The sequence below is a fragment of the Pinus tabuliformis genome, chromosome 5_2 (assembly GCF_031772625.1).
Source record: "Pinus tabuliformis cultivar Carrire ecotype Pingquan chromosome 5_2, CPIR1, whole genome shotgun sequence".
NCBI classification, from domain to species: domain Eukaryota; kingdom Viridiplantae; phylum Streptophyta; class Pinopsida; order Pinales; family Pinaceae; genus Pinus; species Pinus tabuliformis.
In genome coordinates this window covers 327,065,787-327,089,141 of record NC_142306.1, presented here as the reverse complement: position 1 = coordinate 327,089,141, position 23,355 = coordinate 327,065,787, and the positions used below count along the sequence as shown (strand labels likewise).

The 23,355-nt window shown below is 38.8% G+C and overlaps 1 protein-coding gene across 1 annotated transcript in view; it reads left to right on the top strand.

Annotated features, from left to right (window-relative positions):
* Positions 1-23,355, top strand: part of CTEXP (kinase family with ARM repeat domain-containing protein) — a 341,359-nt gene that overhangs the window by 146,295 nt on the left and 171,709 nt on the right. The window contains exons 7-8 of the mRNA XM_089436322.1: positions 11,592-11,671; positions 11,940-12,021. Coding sequence (XP_089292448.1) covers positions 11,592-11,671; positions 11,940-12,021 — 162 coding nt within the window. The remainder of the gene's footprint in view (positions 1-11,591; positions 11,672-11,939; positions 12,022-23,355) is intronic.

Genomic DNA, 23,355 nt, shown 5'->3' with positions numbered 1-23,355 from the left:
GATTCAAGAAAGATTACATCTCTAGATACAACAAACTTTTTGTTGACTTCATCATAAAGACAGTATGCTTTGGAGGTGTTTGAATACCCCATGAAGATACACTTACGACTTCTTGCACCAAGTTTGTTTCTATGTACCTTTGGTATCAAGGCATAACAGGTGGAACCAAAGACCCTGAGATGCTTTATCGAAGGAACGTGCCCATGCCACATTTCATAAGGAGTCTTGTTTCTGATAGCATTAGATGGACATCTATTCTTTATATATACATCACATAGAATTGCATCAGCCCAAAACATCATTTTTATATTTTTGAAGAACAACATGGAGCGTATCATATTTAAGATTGTCCTATTCATTCTTTCAGCTACACCGTTCTATTGGGGATTATAAGGCACAATTGTTTGATGTTTGATCCCATGTTGGTCGAAGGAGCTACTGTCACTTTGAAGTGATTATTGTTTGGGTATAGAACCTCGCTAGGAGACGCTGAGTCAAGAGTGCAAGAAGTCTCTCCCTTGTAGAGACTCTAAAGCTATGTTGTACGAAACTTCTAGGAACTCGATGTTTCGGGTGGTACCCGTACCCGAAACTCCGAAACTCGTCTGAAACTCAACCATCATGTAATCATGTATTTGAGTTAATATAGATTTGGTTTTCCTTCTAAATTGTCATCTATGGGTCTTATTCTCTTTTTCCTTGCAAGATAATGTGTGTTTCAACCAACGTTATGGTTGATGTTTCCATTTTTGGGAGGTGACGTTTCTAAACGTACCCATTTCGGAAACCCTGAAACGTTACGACGTTTCGTGCAACTTAGCTCTAAAGGAAGCGAAGATAATCTAGGGTTTTTGTGTTAGGGTAGCAAGCTTATAAGAAGAGACTGAGAATAAGAGGAAGCCGAGATCGAGAAGAGAAAGAAAGCTGAGAACAAGAAGAGGAAAAACATCGTTGAAGAAGAGGGTAGTGACTTGGTCTTGGGAGGACACTAGAGTCAAGGGTCTTTGTCATGGTCTTGGTATTCGTCAATTGAAGATCTATAAGAAGAATTTCTGATTAGGTTTTCCTCTCAAAGAGTGAGAGGTTTTGGCCTTGGTTGACAAGCCTACACACTGTGTCTCTTGTCTTCTATTGCTTGTTTGGTAATTGTCTTGATGAAAAGAACATAATAATAGCATAATGAAGAGAAGATCATAATCCAAGAAGTAAAAGTATATCACAAGAAGTTATCAAGAAGAGAAATCTTCTAACTTCTGATGCCATAGATTTCTCAACATGGTATTAGAGCTTAGATGCTGAAGTCAAGGGGCATCTAATCAAGAAGACAGATGAGAATCGAGCTTCAAAGAAGGATCAAAGCAAGTCAAAGGACACTGAGCGAGAGATCAAGATCTTCATCATACCAAAACCCTAGATCGAAGGATCATACTCTAGCAAGAGCCTTGAAATCATCTTCAAGAAGGAAGCATGAGGAAAGATCAAAACCCTAGAAGCATTTCCAAGATCATCTAAGAAAGGCTAGAACTTTCAAGAAGGATCGTGAAGCAAGCTCTCCCTCAATCTTTCAAGGTGTAATCTTCTATCAACATCAAGATTAAGGAGGAAGCAAGCAGCAAATACTCAAGTAAGTTTATGATTTCATCTGATACTATCAGAATGTCTTTTTGCAAAGAAAGCAATAAAATGGTTAGGGCTTCAAATTTCCTTGCATGGAAGAAAGAACAAACCTAAATCTCATTGAGAATGAAGTCATGGACCACATCAAAGAGTCAATAAGTCAATCTCCCAAAGAAGATACTCAAGCACATGCTAGATTCATGAAAGGAGAAGTGAGAGCACAAAGGATTCTCATAGAATCCATCAAAGACTCTCTCATTCCATATGTATCAAAATTAGACACTGCAAAGTCTATATATGACAAATTGGGAGAGTTGTTTTCTGTAAATACTGCTGGAGAAGCCATCACTCTGAGGCAAGAACTGTAAAAATTAAAAATCTCTAGGGAAGAAGGAATAACCTCATATTTTATGATGATTTATGAGATAGGATATCAACTTCAAGATCTGGGTGAAATCATGGGTGAAATAATGTCTGACAAAGAAATGACCACAGTAATACTGAATGCACTACCAGAGGAATGGGGCAACTTCACTTCAAGTATCTATGGGAAGAAAGAAGCCACTCGTTTTCAAGATTTATGGTCATTATGTAAGATTGGAGACTAAAGGCAAAGTCAAATGTAGGAACAAATGAACAGAATCAAGCGTATGCTGCTATGTCAAGAAGAAAAGGAAAGTTTGGAAAATTTGGTCCTCAAATGAAGAAAAAGAACATGGGTAAAGTACAATGCTATGGATGTTAAGAATATGGGCACTATCGAAGAGATTGTCCTAAGCTTCAAAGGGACAATAACAAGAGGAATAAGGAAGAAGCCCATATTACTGAAGAAGTAGAAGAGCCTGAGACAAAGAAGCCTAAGAAGGAGGAAGTGAAATATCTCTACTATGACTAAGAGAATCTCCTTCTTGGAAAGGTACTCTTCCGTTGTGTAAATTATAGATAGGAAGCATAAAAAATAAGATAGGATGCATCATATTAGAGAATGGCATCTTGGTAGAAGCATCATAAGTAAGAGCTCGTGACATATATAATATGATGGATGCCTGAAACAAAACCTATGGAAGTCAACTATGTAGGATATAGCTCTTGGAAACCTCATTGAAAGCTCAAGTGATACTTATGAAAAAGGAAGAAGTCATCTAAGAAAAGGCTCATCATACATTAGTTAATAAGACAACATCTGCAGGATAGGATATGCAAGATCCTCCAGATTCTCTGATGGAATCTTCATTGTAAGGTTTACTGATCATAAAGAGAAGCAAGTGTTTCAGCAAGAATTCCAAACTTGTGGAATTCATGGGATGATGACATAATAGAGAAGCACGTCAATGGAATGAAGCTCCTTCATTCAGAGAAAGTTGCTGCAAGAAGTTTGGATGACCCAAAGGAAAGATGAGGTATGTATGCTTGCATGTGATATTATGGAATTCATGTCATATGGCTGCAGACAACATGGATCAATGTTCTATCTTGAGAAGCATGATCAAAGAATGGATCTCCTCCTGCAAAGGATGCAAGCATGCATGGGTCACATATTTACTAGATGAAATCAACATAATATGTCCTCATGTGAAGTATGAGGTAACTAACTAGAATTAAATAACTCTAATTGGAAGTTCCTGGGAACGAAATATGTGAAGAAAGGAAGAGATCGTGGAATATGCAACAATGGTAAAGGCAGTCAACATCCGAAAGACCAAGAAGAATTGACTATGTTATCTCCCAGAAATATATGAAGACTTTGATGGAAGTTTGGAAAAGATGGAGACCCTTGACAATACATATCTTTAGGAAATGTGTCAACAAGTATATTGGATGCCGATGTTTACAGGAAGATGTTATGATGAAAAGACCATCATGAAGGTAATTATGATTTAAAGGGTTCATTTCTTATTTGTGAACTAGTATCTGGATGGGCTTATGCAATGCTGCCAAAGGGAAGAATTGTGGATGTCTTTCGAGAGAATCATGTAGAAGGATGTAAGATTCTTCCGAAGAAGGAAGGATGATGGAGGCAGCATAACATGAAGCAAGGCTAGATGTAGACTAATGGTTCACTTTCTGATGAAAGGAATGATGACATGATTGACTCATGGATGAAAGTGATGGATGGTTTGTACCATATGAAGAAGTCTCAAAAGATGAAGACTCCGTGACAAAAGAAATTCATGACATCAAAGGAAGGAGTTCTTCAAGCAGCTGGTTGTCACATCATCTCCACCTGAGGAGCTGCTATAGGTCCCTATTTTTAGAGGGAGCTTGGAAAGTTTCTTACTTGGAAGAAACTTGGAAATTCCTAAGCCAAGGGGGAGCTTAAGTACATTCCTTGTGTAGGAATGAGTAAATTCCTTTATTGGAATAGATATGTCCTCCCTATTTGAGAGTGAGAGATAGACACATCATTCTAGTCTTCAACTGGGAAGACAAAATGAGAGGATTGGGTAATCGTTTGGCATCCAATACTCTTTGAGGATGAGATAGGGCATCCAAGATAAGAGTAGTTGTAGAGGACCGATATTCTTTGAGGTCTGGGAATCCAAGATAAGAATAGTCCTCATGGAACACACCCTGAGAACCCGGGTGGGGTATGTTCCGAGAAAGACAATTATGAGAGTGTCTATAAATCATTGGTCTCGCCAACATTGAGCTCAGATCTTGTGGAGAGATAGAGTTGTTAGTCAAGGCCTCTTTATGTGACAATTCTCTTTGATATGATGCTAAACAAATGGGTTACCAATCCGATTCTTCTTATGAGAAATTCTTCAAATTGAGAATGACCAAGTACCATTATGAATACCTCCCTAGTTAAGAGGGAGTGTTGAAAAGTGTGACTATGTTCGGTCTTCATAATGACATGTAATTGTGATTTTATGTAAAGAGATGTAAAGAAGAAAAATAAAATAAAATTATTGTAATGCTTGCATCATGGGTTTCATGAGTAAGAGGCTTTATTTTTGAGTCAAGGCTCCCATTGAGAGCCTTTAGAAATTTTGTCATCTAGTCATAAAAGAATAAAAGAGTAATTGTCATGTAATGAAGTCATGTTACACATTGTAAAGAGTCATACTTGTCTCTGTAAAATCATCCTCCAAGACCTTGTCACTAGCCCTCATCATGTTGACCTACAACATAAAGATGTATCTAGAAGATGAAGTCGACTTCCCTCCAAGAGATCATGTCGGCCTAGAAGTCATGAACAAACTTGTATATATACCCATACTCAGCCCCATTTGGAGACAACGAATTCGGTGAAGCAAGTCGAGAAAGAAGTGCGAAGGATACGCCAGAGGAAGCCTCCATATTAGCGCAACAAAAAGGATAGATAGCGAAGATACTAAAGCATTGTTTTTGGGTCAGTTTGTCCTCCCACGTGCGAAGATAGCAGAACCGAAGGTATCCAGAAGAAGTCGAAGGAGCTGCTGTCACTTTGAGGTGATTATTGTTTGGGTATAGAACCTCGCTAGGAGAAGCCGAGTCAAGGTGCAAGAAGTCTCTCTCTTGTAGAGACTATAAAGGAAGCAAAGATAATCTAGGGTTTTTGTGGTAGGGTGGCAAGCCTACAAGAAGAGACCGAGAATAAAAGGAAGCCAAGATCAAGAAGGGAAGGAGCCGAGATCGAGAAGAGAAAGGAAGCCGAGAACAAGAAGAGGAAAAGCATCATTGAAGAAGAGGGTAGTGACTTGGTCTTGGGAGGACACTAGAGTCAAGGGTCTTTGTCATGGTCTTGGTATTCGTCAATTGAAGATCTATAAGAAGAATTTCTGATTGGGTTTTCCTCTCAAAGAGTGAGAGGTTTTGGCCTTGGCTGACAAGCCTACATACTGTGTCTCTTGTCTTCTATTGTTTATTTGGTAATTGTCTTGATGAAAAGAACACAATAATAACATAACGAAGAGAAGATCATAATCCAAGAAGTAAAAGTATATCACAAGCAATTATCAAGAAGAGAAATCTCCTAACTTCTGATGCCCTAGATTTCTCAACACTATTCAAGGAGACTCGTATTACTCCCTCTCAAACCTAGAGAGATTCCAACTTCCTTAGAGAAGTCACAACCACAAGTCCTCTTACTTGTCTTTCATAGCTTGTATTGCTCCCTCTTTCCTCCACATCTCGAAACATTCTTTTGGTATCACGGATCATATAGTCATCTTCTCATGATAAATTCCAAGTCATCCATCTTCCACATGACTTTCATCTTGTCTTTATTAATGAAGGCTTTCCAATTGAACCTTCCCAATCTTCAAGTTGCACATAGCTTTCTCACGGAAGTGATCTCCCTTAAAGATCTTTAGGGTATCTTCATATTGCTACCTCACCATGACAATTTTTCTCATCCTCAACATCTTCATGGTCCATCTCCACAAGAGTTTTCCTTCTTACATTAGAGTGCCCAAGGATCGAACTTGATTACCAAGTTTCTATTTGCTTCCAGAGATTGTACTTGATGTTGATCATTAGAAGATATATATTCTAGTGAGAAAGTTCCTTTATTAGTTACTTCAGGGTCCTTTTAGTTCCCTTCCTCCATCATGCTCATTATTTTCAAGGAGTCACCATCAAGCACGATAGTTGCTTTGCTTCTTCCTCCTTCTCATCTTGCTTTTACCTGCAATTCTTTGATAGCAAGTACAACCAAGCAAAATATACAAGTACAAGTGCATGATAATAGATTTGCCACTCTAGGGTTTCCATGGAATCTTAGAGAGGGAGAACTCCTAGGATTTTCAGATCCAAACCCTAAATCTCTTGATATTTCCTTTTGAAATATCAATCCTAGGGTTTGAGTCTCAAATCCAATTCTACCCTTACCAAGATTTACCATTTGGCCTAGACTACCTACAAAATCAAATGCTAGGGTTTTTGTGAGGGAACAAACATATTACGGTTAGGGTTTCTCTCTTGACAAGGGTTTCTAAGTATCAGCAAGGTTTTTTACAAAATTAATGACCTTCATCAAGATGAAGACTACAAACCCTAAAAGTCAAGAGCTAGGGTTTCTATTTAATTAAGGCTAGGGTTTTCTACTTCAAGCATCATCTAGGGTTTTGTAATTCCTAGATTTCAATGAAGTCTACAAACCCTATGATCAAGATATACATAGAAAATCCCAACACAATAAAAAACAGACCTTTTATTCAATTATACATACCTTAGTCAACCAATATTGCTTGAAGTTGCTGCAAGGCCTTCTCCTTGATTACATTGTCCAAGGTAATTTCACTTCCACAACTGCCACAATCTTCCTATTGATTCCAAGATGTCAAAGCCAAAAGTTGCCTTTCAAGGGTGCTGCAATCTCCAATGATGTCATGATCCTCTACAAGGGCAATCACCAAACCAGGATGCTCTTCAAGGTGATCAACACAAGATAACCTTCCAACATACTTCAATCTTACATGAGTGTTAATATAGGTATTCTTCCCTCTGGTTAGGGCTTTCTATTTTCACAGTATATCTTTGTAGAATAGACCTATAAGGTCTTCCAGGCTTGCTTCAAGCAAGTCCCAAGAAGCTAGATGCTTCCAACTAGCCAAGCAATGATACTATCTAAGAGATGATACCACTGTTCTTCTCAATTACAGATTAGGGTAGGATATAGAAGCTGCTACAGGTTCTTAGATAGGCTCCTTCCTTCACTGTTATAGTCAGAGATGAATATGCTTCTCCTATTGTGATGTACTGCTTCTATCCTTGTCATAGATTGATGTATATATATTTCTGAGTATAGACCTTTAATATGCTTTCCAAAACAATTTTTTTTTTAATCCTTTTTGGGTCAGATTCTCAGTAGTTAAGGTTTGGTCTCCCTATATATATGTGTACAGGTTTGCGATCACTTTTACAGGAAATCTTCAATTATTTTCGATGGTTGTAACTTTATAACAGGTCTTTCAAAATAGGCCATCAATGCTTCTAAACAACTCGGCCTATGTCCCTTTCTTGCTAGCTGTCTAGTCCTCAAATGATACTTTATTCCTTGATGTGATTACCCACAAAGATACATAGACTTCCGATCTCTGAGATTACACAGAATTTCGGACTTTTGGAGAGATTTCATATCATAATATCTAAGCCCAAGACTTTGATCCTTTCATCAAGGGACTCGGTCTTGAAAGGGCTATTAATCTAGCCTCTCGGTCCTTAGAACCAGTGCTTCTATATTCCTCAAATTTCTTTGTTATCTTTGCTCAGGCCTGCGGCCTTATCACAGAGGTAAAGGCTTGAAGGTATGCTCAGAAAAGTGTTCTTTTGGAGCTCAATTTTTTCTCTAGAAACTCGACCTTGAGGAATGATACAAGTAGACTCTTTATCTTTCAAGATGTGATCCTTCTCTAACTGCCTTTAGACCACTGTCCTTAGCTCTGATACCATGTTGGAAAACTGGTTAGGGTAGCTTATTAAATTGTGTTTTCCATACATGACAGTTATTTGTGATTATGCTTTTTATTGTGTGTATTCTTTTATCATCAAATAAATGCCAAACAAACAGAGATCACAAGAACACAAGATGTAGGCATCATGCCAGGGCAAAACCCGCAAGAACTTCTCTTTTTATCAACTTCAAATGAGACTTCCAATAACATAGACTCAAGACCAACACACCAAGACCAGGCCAGCCACCCAACCAAGAGATCTGCTTCTCCAACAAAGTCTGCTGCTAGCTTCTACACAATTCAGTCCTGTGGAAACCCTAATATCACAGAAAATTTGCACAACAAAGCATATCCAAGGTGAATGACATCCTCCCACTTCTTCGTTGGACTTCCTACCTTTTTCTCAAGTCTTTTGCACTTCTTTTCTTGCCTCAGATCAGATCAGATGTATGCACTTTGATGTGTGTCTAATGGAGGTCAAATTCCTTCATATATATAGGCTTCTTGTGGACTGGAAGGGCCTCTTCTAGGCCAACTTGAAGGGCTGGCCGACCTGATATTGGTGGACTCTTGGACACTTCTTTTCATAAAATAATTTTTTCTTTCTTGATTACATGTGCCCAAAGGGTCTTACACATCATGACTTTGGCTTTAACTCAAAATAAAATCCCTAGAGCACTCAATGGGTGCTTTGACCTATTGACCAATGACCCAAGCATGAAATCCATGCTTTAATAAGTCAATTTTCTTTTACAATAAAATTCCTTTTTCTTTTCTTTTGACAATACATTATGACATGGCACAAATGACAAATATGAAGACTGAAACTAGTTACAATTTCCAACATCCTTACTGGGAAATTGGCCCACAAAGAAATTACAAAAATTTACAACAAAATAAAACCTAGCAAACTTGCCTCGAAAAAACCTTGATCTGCACCTATGCTAGCTGTATGACCTATGCACAACTTCTCCTCCTCATGTGTAGCCTTGCTGCTACAAAACCTATGTCATATGTGTGGCCTGTAGCTCTCGTTGCACTGCACGTGCAATCTGCCCTCGCCCTTGTGGCCATGGGAACTGGTGCTCATAAATTGGTATGGCCAAGATCTCCACCCAATCTCCTCCCATATTTCTCTCTCACTGCTGCAACACTTCGTTTCTCATCAGTCTTGACTCTTGAGTATCACACTCACTAAGAAAATCACTCTCTCAAATCTCTATAAATTGTTGTGCCTTTCTTTTCTCCTTAGACTTGCTTTATAATTTCTCATTGAGCTAAATCCCTAACCGTAATGTCCAAAGTGATGGATGTCTAGGATCAAATTGTAACCCACTTGAGACTAGTGGTTGAAACTTGAGATTAAAACAAATTGATTAATGTAATTAAAATTACATTTTCTTAGTTTTCATAGCTCAATAGCCAACATTAACTAATTAACTTAATTAATGTGCTTTTACTAAGTTAGACTTTAGGCTAAATCATAAAGACAACTTACTCAATAAATTGAGCAAGTTTCCTATGGAGGCTTTGGATGGTTCTTGCATGCTTGACTCCTAGCCACTGCAAAAATACCTGTGCGCTGCTACAAACATCAACACCATGTCCAAGGTCGTAGGGTTAGAGGAGGGTCTCATCATTAGTTCAAAGTCATCATCGAAGTCAATGTTCCTCGACAAGGCTCCAATGTCCTCCATTAGGTGTCCTACATCATCATGGAATGGGGCTAGAGATTCCCTACAATGTGCTGGAGAAGCATCACTTATGCCTCAAGGGATCTTGGTTGCGCCTGTCAGTATCATCTAGCACATACTCAAGAAGTTAAGTGAGATCAACATCATGGGTACAAGAACCATAAGAGCATCAGGGTGGACCATATTCAATGCCAAAGTCATCAAAGTACTTCACACAAGCATCATTTTCAAATGTCCAACTAGCTTATGATTGCGTACACGCTATCTCACTTAAGTATGGGAGGATTATCATATGACCTTATTAGGTGCTTCCAACCCCAAAGGGTGGAACAATTCCTAGGGAAACCCTTTTAAATGATAAGTGTAAGTGATGAGTGTTATGGCTTGTGGTTTACTTCATGAAAGATGTCATAGTCTTTTACTAGGTTACGGAATGCCATGGTCCATGAGTGCCTTTGTAGAGGGAGAACTGAGCTTCTCAAGTTACATTGCCTCACCTTTGTTTTTGCAAGCCCTGAATATTTTCCTTTCCGTTTCTTTCTTTGATATGGCTTGCTTAACAAGCTTTATGGATTTAGCAATAGTAATCATACAATCCCCCTTTAATAATGAGCAGTTTATCTCTTCATCAGGGTTGAGATTTTCTATAGAGAGTTCCTTCTACTTTGATAGGTGTGATATGCATAGATACTCTTGGGGACGAGTGCTATATTATAAGTAGAGTTCAAGCTAAAATTGGCTTGTATTTTTTTCTTAATTTATTGTCATTTTTATGATAAATTTTAGCTTTAGGAGTGTTCTAGACATTCTGACTGTTTAGCAGCCCTTGATTGTAATCTCTAGTCCCATTGACCTCTTACTTGTTTATTTGTGGACATGGGTGTAATTATGTTATCTTATTTAGTCCCTTTCACCTTTTTCCAATTTGGGCATTGGGTACCGCCCGGGGAAGAAATTCAGCCTCCCTCTCAGCCTGAAGGCAAGAGAGAGGTTGCTGGTGCTGGGCCAGCCCTTAGAATAGACTCACTTAAGAGCGCAACAAAGTTACTCTATTCCAGAGCATAAACAGAGTTGTTATCCCGTGTGGGGAGGATAACAATTATTCCACCCAACCACCCAAGCTAAACTTAATTGACATCTAGTCCCTTTCACCTATTCTGGCCTTTTGAGGATATTAATATAATATAAATTAAATATACACTTTCTGTTCTGAAATGAAATCAATGCAAAAGCCTAATTGTAAAATTTTCCTTGGCGGGAAGTTGTCTGCAACATTCCTATTTCAGATTCATCTGCTTGTTGTACAGGATATACTAGTTTTGATTGAGAGAATAACTGGCTTAATACATTAACTTTGACAAATATATAAAGTTTAAACGTTTCCATATGAATTATTCTGATTTGGTAACCAAATTTTGCTGGTTCTTAATCCTCACATGCCTTAAATGTTGATGTCTAGAATTTATTCAAAAGGTTGTTGCTTGGAACATTTTCATCCATGATAATTATAATTTGTGAGAAAGCTTATTTATCTGTTGTGTCTGATTTCCCTGGCTTTATACTTATTGTGAAGTTGAACTGAGTACCTTTCTCACATTTGACTGTGGACTAACTACATCGAATCTTGCTGATTTGCTTGAAAATTTACACTTTCATAAATGATGTACTACACTTTTAGGGCTTTTATTGTGTTATTTTTCTTCTGGTAGGTGTAGATTGTGAATAATGAATATTTTAGAGTCTATTCCAGATTTAGCTTACAAGTTTAGTCAAAATGTAACTGGATTTGGAAAATAAAGCTTGTTAAATTTGTGAAGTGTTTATAATGTGTTATGTTTTATAACTGTTTGATTTTGTTTCAAATATTTCATCTTATAGATCTGAAACAAAACTCTGGCAGGTTGCTTGATTTTTGAGTTATTTTCTGCAACTAAGCTGGCTAGAACAGAGGAGCTGCGTAATATTGGGTGTGTCCCAAAGGTGGGTAGTGATTTCGTCAGAGAAATCTGTATTTTAAATCAGCATTTAGATTGGATTAACAGTTTGCAGTGATTGTATTTGTCTATACTGATTCAATAATTTACTTCCTATTTTTGAAAGTCTAGAGTGCATAAGGGACCATTACATTTTATTTTGTTATATGTTTAGTTTGAAGCAGTGAATAGGCATGCCCAATGAATTGATATTTAAATTATCTCTTGTTACCCATACAATTTACTTAGTTTTGTTCCTGTTTTTGCAAATGTAGACTTTACTTCCAGATTACCAGAGGCTCTTGAGTTCAACACCAGCAAGGAGACTGAATACTGCAAAATTAATCGAGAATAGTGGTATATCCATTTCTGTTTTTTTTTCTTTAAACTGGATTTGGTTCAGTTGCAATTTATGTTGGAAATGTGAAAATGTTAGGTGTGGAAACGTGATGCCTGCCAAGGAGTATGTTTCGAAAATGAAAAAAGTGTTTACTATATAGTATAGAGTCAGGAAAAAAATCTTATACTTCCGTCTTCCCTTATATTCGTTGAGGTATCCTGTTTCTGGAATGAACAATAGTTTGGCAACTGATGTCAAATGGGCTTGGAGCCTGTTTGGGTCGTGCATTCCAATTTATGATACAACTTGTCTTTATAGAAATGTGATGCAATATGATTATGCACAGATGGATGACAAAAAAATTGTTTTATCTTAAGGTCATGTAACCCATTATTATTATTATTATTATCATTATCAAATTTTAAGGTCACGGCCAAGCCAGACACCGCATTGGTGTATAAGATCCCCTTGTTTGTGGGACAAGGGACCTACCTCCGCGCAGTGATTTACAAAGGCATACATACTCTATCCCCCTCTGGTTTTGAACCTGTGACCTCTTAGGAGGAAATACATGCTCTTAACCATTAGGTCCACTCAAGCTGTATATACTAGCAGGGCTACATACTCATCTATTGCAGTCTTTTTCACATCATTGTAATCCCAGGGTCACAAGTTAAAGCCTTGTAACAACCATGTGAGTCCTTGTATCGGGTATCATAGACTGTGTTGGGTTGAACCCTGGTTGGTCCCTTGAGTTCATCTTTGCTGCTTTCGTCTTGGATAGGATTGGAGGACCTTGGATGGACTTACTAGAAGACTCATGGTTTTAGAGGGGCCTTGCTTTTGTAGGAGTGATCACCACTGTAGGGGCCAATCTAGCCCATGTCAGGTGCACCTATGTCTTTCCACATGGTTATGAGTCTATAGTTGGCATTGGCTTTGGCGTAGTATCTCTTAGATGTTTCTCATAAATGAAAATCTCATAGTTAGCAACCTTTCACGCTTCATGAGGTGGTTCATGTTTCCCAATGCAAAGTATTCTGGAAGTCAAAAAGTCAACTTGGTCTCAAATTGTAGAGCTTGATGAGAAGATCACATACCATGTGGAATTTTTCCATTAAGTCTCGGCAATGTTGTAGGAACCGTCCGTACCCCGCACTAGATCTTGGAACCAAAGCACTCTAAGAACCAAATTTCCAAAGAATGAAACCGTGATTTAGGCTTGATTTGCGTGGTTATTGAAAATATTTGGAACCGCCATGTGTCAAACCGTGCTCCCACGCTCTGAATTATGCTCCCCTCACACGTCTTGGACACTCCCTAGGTGCTCCTTGGATGCTAAGTTAATGGTAATGTTAAGTTCTTAAAGTAAAAGGATGAAAATGAAAGATAAAGGAGACCTTTAATTATATTTTTAACATTACCATTAATTGTTTTAGGATGTTTGAGAGTGGTTCCAATCCAATTGGACTTCATATGGAGAAAATAAAATTTCATATCCCATTCAAAATTCAACAAACTTTACAAAAAATATCATTATGATATGAAAGAGTCAAGAGTCAAGAGTCAAGGACTCAAGAATCAACAATTATGAAAACTAATAGAAACTAGAAAAGACAAGTAAACTGTAAATCTACATGCGGCCCTTGCCACGAGAGTCTCCAGGAGTATAAGCAGGTCGTGGTGGTCTTCTAGGAGTCTCCCGCACAGATCGACGACCAGAACTAGAAGGCACATGCCCTCCACGTGAGGGTGTAGATGGAGGTGGCGACAACAAAGGAACAAGACTCGGACCTCGAGCACTGCTACTGGATGGTGGAGGTGGAGGTGGCATGGCTGCTGCAGCTGCAACTGCTTCATCTTCATCCCTTGTAAGTTCCTCTTCCAGTTCTTCAAGATGCACTATACCATCCTCCAAATTGTCATCCTCTAGGTGATTGTCCCAAATTTTATATGTGGGATCCTCATAAGCCCGATCACAGTAATGACTCAACAATCTCAAGTTGTAGTGCACATAAACCAAGCTTTCTGCTCGGTTTTCATTGAGTCTGTTTCTTTTCACATTGTGTATGAAGCTGTAGCTGCTCCAACACCTCTCTGCAGAAGAAGTATTCACAACCTGTGATAGAACTTTTTTTGCCAATTTTGGCAAAAGTCCATGGCCGCCATATGTTTCCCACCATGTGAGAGCATCAAATCTGTCTCTGTCTTCCATTGCATGGAAGGTACCAAACAAACCAGTGCCATTGAAGTATTTGCCTATTTCAAGGCGCACAGCTGCACATTCCTCCCTATCAGGTATCAACTTTTCTAATGCTTGCAAATATCCACTAGTTACCTCTGCATCTAAATGGGGTTTGGTCCTAATCCCACCCCCTGGTGCAGGTTGGCCCAACCAAGATGTAGGGTAGTATTTTGGCGTAAGGATATAAGCCAAGCAATGTAGTGGAAGATTAAGTCTATTCCATCGTTCACACACACAATCGTGAATCAGTTTGTACAAGTCGGGATCTCGGTTATGAACAATATCTTTTATTTGCCCCAACATGGTATCCATTTGCTCATACACCTCGCCATTCACTAGTTTGTCTGTATTTGCAAACTGAATCATGTGATAAATGGGCTTGGTGAAATCATGTGATAAATGGGCTTAAAATGATTCCACTAATTCACATTAATTAGGGGCCATTATTTCACCATAAGAAAATAATTCCATGCATTATACATCCATTAAAACAAAAATATATCATTATATTGCATTTACAAGACAAAGAAGAGTATATCCATCCACAATCTTGCCAAGGGGAAGCTCCAAGAGAGATAGCGAAAACTTATTACACATCAAATTGCATTTAATCATCCACATCATTCCACATATTGCAGGCCGAAAATCCTCTCATGAGGTAGAAAAAAATCTGAAGTGTGGTCATGCAATACAAATGAGGCTCTCTTTTATTTATATGAGCCTTTAGAAGTTCGATTTAGCCTAATTGGACTAGTTAAACCCCTAATAATATTCTAATGTGCAAAGTAACAATAAATTTGGTGACAAGCCACCAAGTAGCTCAAATGTGTGAAATAAGCTTTCCTAATGTGGCCGAAATGATAAGATAATGGTGCAAAGGGCCGTTGGAAGGCCAAAATGAGTCCTCAATGTGCGATGATGAAAAGGAGGGCTCCTAAGATGATGATGAAGGGGGTGGCCCCTTGACATCCAAATAAAACATCTTGTAGTGCTCCCAAGAGGCTGTGGGGAACAATCAATGGTCTCATGGGTCTCTAGTGGCTCAATAACAAGTCGATGCTCCATAAGTGAGGGCTAGAAGATGATGCATGTCCTCCCGTGTCTCTCCAAATGAAGAGAAAACCACATCTGGGCCCTATATCAACTACCAAGTGTTGCGTTCAAGTGTGTGGCTGACTGAGTAACGAGGTCCATTAAATGCATCATCGTCTCTGTATGGCTAGGGCACGAACAAGCAATATGTGGTGCTAAAGAAGCCCATGGTGTGGCAATAAATGCTCTGATGTGGTTGAGACCCATGGATCTTAACTCTCACCCAACAGGTGCCATCATGGCCCTCTAGAGAGATTAGATCCTGTTAGGGAGACCAAGTCCAAGATGAAGACCTACTTGCAATCTTGTATAAGATCCAATGCGTCTCCTCACCTTCCAGTACAACAATCCATAGTGGCATGCCCTTCCAAATGGGCTTTAGAAAGTACATGTGTTATGTTGCTCAACAAGAGAGGTTAATAAAGGACCCTATTAGGTGGTTTCAACCTCTAAGGGAGTGACAGGTCCCTGGTACATGCATCAAATGGTAGGTGGCATGTGAAATAATGATTGAATAGATTGGGGCAAAAGGGAAGGCTTCATGCCGCATGCCATGTTACAAGGGTAGCTATAATGAGGGAAGCCCACACATTGGGTGTATAAATGTAGGAGGGAGCAATTGTGGTACATGAGTTCCCCTGACCTTTGTTTTTCCACCCTTCTTCATATGCCTTTTTCCTTTTATTGATTTTTCTTTCTTTTACTGTTCGGGGCTTTAGGGGGTGAGAGCATGATGTGAATGATGTAGCGGTGATTGGCCCCTTAAGGTTGGGTAGTTCATCGCTTGGGGCTCTAGGGTATGAGAGCATGATGTGAATGATGTAGTAGTGATTACCCCCCTAAGGTTGGGCAGTTCATCACCCCCCAGGGGTTGGGACAATTATATGTTCCCTAATGATGCAAGGGGCACTCGTAGGGGCCCTAGAAACCAGGGTGATGGCCATAATGATAGGGGGTAGAGCTCATGCTTGGATTTTGCCCACATGCTAAATTTTAGGTCTCAACCATCTTTTACATTTTGTGGTACATTTCCTGTTGTAAGTGGTCAAATTATGCTTTTAACTTTTTTTTTTAGTCACATCAACCTCTAGGGCATCGTTTCAGGCCCGACCCAAAGTGTGGACAAGGGGATGGGGAGGCTAAAACCTCTTGTGGACCCAATGGAAAAATATGGACCTAGATGGGAAAAGTGTGAAAAGGGGTTGTAATGAGCGGAGGGGAGTGAGATATATTGAATCGGGAAGCGGGACCACACAACCAAAATCAGGGTTTTCCATGTAGTGCCAATCCTAAAGCTAATAGCCAATAGAGGAGATCCCATGGGACTAGGATACAAGATTAACCACCAAGTTGGGATGATGGAACAAGAGTACAATCCAAGTCCATTCTTTCTGCCGAATTCCCCCACTAATCCATGTCAAAACGTGTCCAAGAAAAGCAAGCATAAATACCCAATTACATAATGAAAAGCCATACCTTCAGGGTTGGAAGGCCCACCTTCAAACATATGATCATAACAGATGGGCGAGGGCACACAATGGCTGGTTCAGGTGGCGGAGAATGATGGCACATTGAGCTATTTCGTGGCTGCAAGGGGCTGCTGGCTACCGGATGAAGACAAATCTAGGAGAAAATTTTCCTATAGGGGTCACCCACTAGTGGTGGGTAACAGGTACCAAGAAGGAAATTGGTTCAATCTAAACCATGAAGTTTAATTGCATTGCAAGGTATGTGCTCTCTCAAAAACTTGGTTCATTTAAGAATTAATAGTGTATTTATCTTAAGTCAAGCAATTTGGGACAAGATTGTGCTATAGTTTGGGAATGCAAAACTATATAGTTTATATCTCAAACCCTTTTGAAGATCTCCAACAATATTCACTAAAGACCTTGTGTAAATGAACAAATTTGCATTTGTGCCGAGGCTGCTTGGCAATCTAAAGATGAATTGAATTAGTGTCTTGTATGAACCCATATAAAAGATGTATGTAGTACTTATAATTTCTTTCTAAGCCAAAAGAAATTGTTTGGTTGACAAAATTGAAGAAAAATTCCTTATGCCGAGATACCTCTACACCTATTACTGTAGAGGCCGAGCTCCTCTTTAAGACTGAAGTCTTTTGCAGAACTTGATAAGATCTTTTGAAAAGCTCAAAATTAATGTGTTGCTATCATATGAAGATACCTCATCGGAATGTCTATTGAAACTTTATGATATTGGAACATTTACATATAAACATAAATCAAAGGATGAAAATCTAGTGGTTGGAAGACTATAAGTATTGGCTATGATTTCAGACAATTGGATATCTAGGGTTGATAAACCCTAGCTAGCCAAAAAGGGCTTTGAGAAGAAAGCCTAGGGTTTATGGGCAAAACCCTAGGATTGAATGTTTCTGTTGAAAGAAGAAATCTTAGCTCCTGCAAGGAAGGAATAACATCATGATGATGTTGATTTGCAAGTTGGATATAAGAGGCAAAGATCAAGAGGAGCTGACATGCTCTTAAAGATAAGTATTTTGTATCTCTCTTTCTTGTTATTATTATTGTTGTTGTTTCTGTTAGTCTCTTGTCTTTGTATATCTTGCTTGGTTGTGATTGTTCTTCCATGCCCTCATAGAGAGGATTGCAGGTACATGATGAATGCTCCCAAGGTTGTAGCAGCGGATGGAAAGAATGGAAGAGCCAAGCAAAGATAGTGACAAGAAGACCCATGTTGTATTGGATGAGCTCTAGACTCAGAGGGAGTAGACCGACTAGCCAAATTAAAGCTTGTTTAGAAATGAAGTAAGTTGTGACTTCGAAGATGAGGATGGCAAGAAGTATCAAGTAAAGGATTACCTTAGTATGAGGGAGAAGAATAGGAAGTTAGGCTCCTCATGCATTATAGTCTCGAATTGATGGTTATTTGGAGAAATGCTGATTTGTTGTTGAAGATGAGGCTGTGGTTTTGATAATCTATTTTGGATTGGGGCTGAGGTCTTGTTTGTCCAGTTTAAGAGGGAGTTGATTAAAGAATCTCAGTCTAATGCATGACTACCTAGGATTAGAAGTGTGGCAAAAGATTGGTGAAATCTTTGTTAAAATCCTTCAGAAGGTTGGCATGATGGACCGAGTCCATGAACACTCCCATGATGAAAAATTGGAATAAGCTACAGGACTCTAATTCTGACTTGGTATCGTCAAGTGATTGGCTTGTTGAACTATTTACTGCATGGATTTGCAGTTTCTAATTGGGATGAATACATTGAAGAAAGAAAGAGCACGTCTGGACATTGTTTTAGTATAGCCCTGGGCTCTGCTGTGATATCATGAATGCAAACCTCTGTTGCACGACTGGCACTGAGTATATAGGTGGTTGTTCAACCTGTTATTTGCTGGATTGTTTGATCAAGTGTTAGAATCAATCGTGATATATTGTGACAATCATACTTGTGTGAAGCTTTTTGAGAATCTTGTTTCTCATGATGATCAAGTATCACTATATCGGGGATGTTGTCCTAAGAGGAGTTGTGAGGCTCAAATGCATTACTATTGGTGAGTAGGTTGCTCATGTTTTGACTAAGCCATTGTCCCTGATGTATTTTGCTTGCTTTTGTGAAAAGCTTGGAGTGGCTGAGAATTCTTCTTGTATAGCATCATGAATCTTCCTTGGGCTTGGATGAAAAACCGTGGTTTATGGTTGGGAAGATTGTTCTGGTTACTCCCTTGGGTCATTGAGTTTGATTGAGAAACCATTATGGTTGGGAGGTTAATTTCGAGGCTTGGAGTGATTCCTTAGGTCATTGTGTTTGACCGAGAGACTAGTAGGTTTGGTCAGGGACATTGATTTTGAATTCTCCCCCTTAGGTCATTGTATTTGACTGAGAGACCATATGGTCAGTGAGATTGACTCTTTCGACATCGAGATCAGGATTCCCCCCTTGGGTTGTGGACCGAGAGACTTTATAGTGGGGGAGTTTGATATCGAGATAAAGATTTCTCCTTTGGGTCATGGATCGAGAGACCTTGTTTATGGTCAGGGAGGTGGAACTTGTATACTCTCTTAGGTCATTAGGTCTGATCGGGAGACCATTGGTATGGTCGGAGATATTGACTTTGATTACTCTCTTGGGTCATTGTGCTTGACTGAGAAATTATTTCATATGGTTGGAGAGTTTGGCCTCATGAATAATATTGATTGATCCCATGGTCAGTTGGGTTCTGACCTTGATGCCATTGGTTTTGGCTTGTGGGATGAATTTGATGCTATGTATCTTTTGTTATGATGAGACTAGTACATCTGACTTTGTGATCTCTCCCTTAGGTCATTACTAAGAGACCAATGAATTAGTCAAGGCGATTGATCTTGAGAGAGAATTGAAAGTACCTCCCTATTTAAGAGAGAGTGTTGATCTTGAGAGAGAATGAAAAGTACCTCCCTAGCAAAGAGGGAATGTTGAAAAAATGTAGTTTTGGTCAGTATTTTCATTAATAAAAATCAAAGAAGAAAATTTGAATTTATATTTTGATTTATGACCCCACATGTATCCAAGTCAGCATGTCCCCTTGGGGGCACCCTTTCTACCCCTCTTGAAGACTATATATGACATCACTCCTCCACCAAAAGACACTTGATTTGTCCATGATCTCTGTGGGTCCTATTCGAAGTTTGTGGCTCCTATGCGAAGTCTATGGCTCTTATACGAAGGATGTGGCTCTTATGCGAACTCTATGGCTCTTATACGAAGGATGTGGCTCTTATGCGAACTATGCGAAATCTATATTATGCGAAGTCTGTGGTTTATACTCATGCCAAGTCTATTGGTACGAAGTTTTGTGACTCATCATCATGCGAAGTTCTGAGTCTCATCATCCCTAAAAGTGTGCAAAGTTCTAATGTTATAATTTTGTGATGATATGAAATTCTGAGGTCGAGGAAGAGGCACTCTTGGAGACCAGATTTGAAGAAGTTTGTCTTGGCATATTGAAGGATTGGCTTGGCACTTGTGGGAGGTTATCTTGATGGTTAGTTTCTGTCTATGTATTGATGTCTTGACTGAATATGGTGATGTACAATTTGATGAATTGAACTCTCTCTCTCATAAGGAAAGATTACTGTGTTTTCCCCTCTTGGGGTTTTGTCCCAAGAAATTTTGGTGTCTCATGTTTTATTGTTTCTCTATGATCTTTACTGCTCTGCTAATCTCAATGGTTGAAATTTTCAAGTACAACTACTTAATGATTGGAGAAGTCAAATTGTATCTTTTGAAGTAGTTATTAGTTTGAAAATTATTCTAGTCTACCTAGCTACTAGAAAATCAACAAAGTGCTTGCAAAAATGAGCTCTTTTTATTAGAATGACAGACTAATCTCCTATGAAAACAACTAATATAAGAGGGGAGGGTAGCCTTTTATAGAACATTTTTAATGGCTAAACAACTAAATGGACTCCTGAAAAAATAATTTTTTACTAGTTATCCAAATGTTGGGGACTTAGTATTTTTATAAAATATTACATTACAAGGAATAATTTGACCACTAAGGGGTCGAATTAGCTCATAATTCCCAATCTAGCCCATAATTCCTTTTGCTAATGGCTCAATATAATTAAAGAAGAAAAATAGTACACCTTCATTGGGGAACATACCACTCCTTTGCCTTTGAAGAAATTCGACTTGGTCATTTGAGAGGTATGATTTGACTTGGAGGTTCAACTTTGTCTTTTGGAGGAATAACTTGTTTTCTAATGACTACTTTCTCAGTCCATTACTCAACTTCTTGGTACATGACATCTCCAACGACTAGTTAGAGCACCCAATGCCTAGTTGACTTCATCAAAAACTATCTTGACTTGACTCTTTTCCTTTACTAACTCGACTTCCCCCCTCGACTCAATGGATCTCTAGCACCCTTGACTATTTGATAATTCCAACACCTAGGATTGGCTAAACTAGCCATGATTTGAATTGGATCTGTCTTGACTCTTGAACTCTTCAAATCTTGCCTAGTGTTGCCACATCATCACTTGCTCCACCACGTCATCTGCCACTTGTGTTGGTTTCATAACTCCTTGAGGAATCTTGGAAATTTGACACTTGGGCATTGTTACTCTCATTATACTGATCATTTTTGACATATTCCATGCATCATTCTGCCTAACACTACTCCTGTTCTGCCTCATGGAAACTTGCTTAACCTTTTGACCAAGTTTGACCAAGTTGTAACTAGCCATTGTCACCTCTGAGTGGAAAAATCCAATGTGGCATGGACTTGTCTCATCAAACCAAACAATATGAAACCAAGTTGAATTTTTGATTGCCAAGACCACTTTGCATTGGGAACTGTGAACTACCTCAGGAAATTTGAACAGATTCTATACACTCTAACCATGTGGTAAGACATAGGTGCACATTGACGAGCGCTAGATTGGCCCATACAATAGTGATTGTCCCTACAAATGCAGGATCCCATAAAACCACGAGTTCAAGAATGCTCATCTAAGACCCTCCAATCCAATACAGAATGAAAGGAACTCGAGATTAACTTCAAGGGACAGAGCATGGTCTTACCAAACAACAAGATACAGATACTCAAGAAAAAGACACAAGGTCTAGGATACTTAATACATGGCCTCACGTGGGAGAATTGAGTTTAGGTGGGAAGGTTAACACTCATCTAAGTTGCCTAAGCTAGACTCGATTGATAATCTAATTTAGTGCAAGAAAGACAACATCATATGTATGATTGGTCAAATACCTTGTAAGAATTATTAGTTTCTAGACTATACAAATTGCTTTGCATCTAGGTTTTTGGAAAACTCCAAACCTGAGTAGATTTTCCATTGAGTTTACCATGTGAACAGTCAAACACATGTAGACATTCTATTGTATTAGTTGCAATGTTGCACATATCACAATATTATTGCAATTGTCGCAATAATATCTCTGAGACACCAGTCGCCGATAATATCACCACAATTTGTGACGATAGTTTCCCCTGCTTCAAATTATCGTGATAATTTAATTTATTGTGATAATTTCCTATGTATCATGAGTCAAAGGGAAATTATTGCCTTGTTGCTGGAAAAATTGGATTAAAGCGTCAGTTCAGGTTTGTTTGATGATCTACGATTTTTCTTGAGTGGGGATTGAGCTCTAAGTGTAGCGTGACTAGTTTTCATTAAGCAAATAAGGGAAAATCCATAGTTTTCTTTGCCATCAACTAAGCATTTGTGGAATGGAGATCTACTCCAATAGACCATATTCACATTCTTTGGGATGTAGAAAAATATTTCTTCCTTTTGTTTGTTTTTCAAGATTTAGTGTAGGGTATGCAATGCCCATTAGATATACCTTTTGTAGCCCTTTTTGAATGGAAGATTTAAAACTTATTTAGCTAGGGTATTTTAATTGGAACATTTTTGAAGCTTTTTTATTGATTTGTATTCTAAGTTTCCCTCATTTATTTTATTTTATTTCCTATAGGTTTACAAATCTAATCGATGCTCGAAAAATTTGAAAATGCCAAAGCCATTGGTCCTAATGTGGGAGTATGGTCTACCCTATGAGGGTCATAATAGAGTGAGGTTGAATTAGGATATTTGGCCAACAAACCCAAAAATTGCCCACAATTCAAATCAATTCATTTTTCAAATGCATAAGAAGAGAGATCTAAGGGAGGAAATGAGGCTTGATCAGGAACTTAGATCTACAAGCTTCTCAGGAGTGGGGGAAAGCCAATCTCTGTGCTCACATTTCACAAGGCTTGGCCCCTTTGTGTCCTCACCTTTCTTTGTGTTGAGATTTTGTGTGTAGGGGGATCCTTCTATTTGGTTGTTGGTGAAATTGAAGGAGAAACTGAAGGAGACTGACAAAATTGTGGCAAAATGTTTTCTATCGAGTGACATGCCATTCAACTTTGCTAAGATCAACCTGTTCTGCCATTCCATGTTTGAAGCTATTGCCATTGTTGTTCTGCGATACAAGGGACCTTCTTACAGTGACTTGAGAGGACCTCTCCTTCAAGGGGAAAGA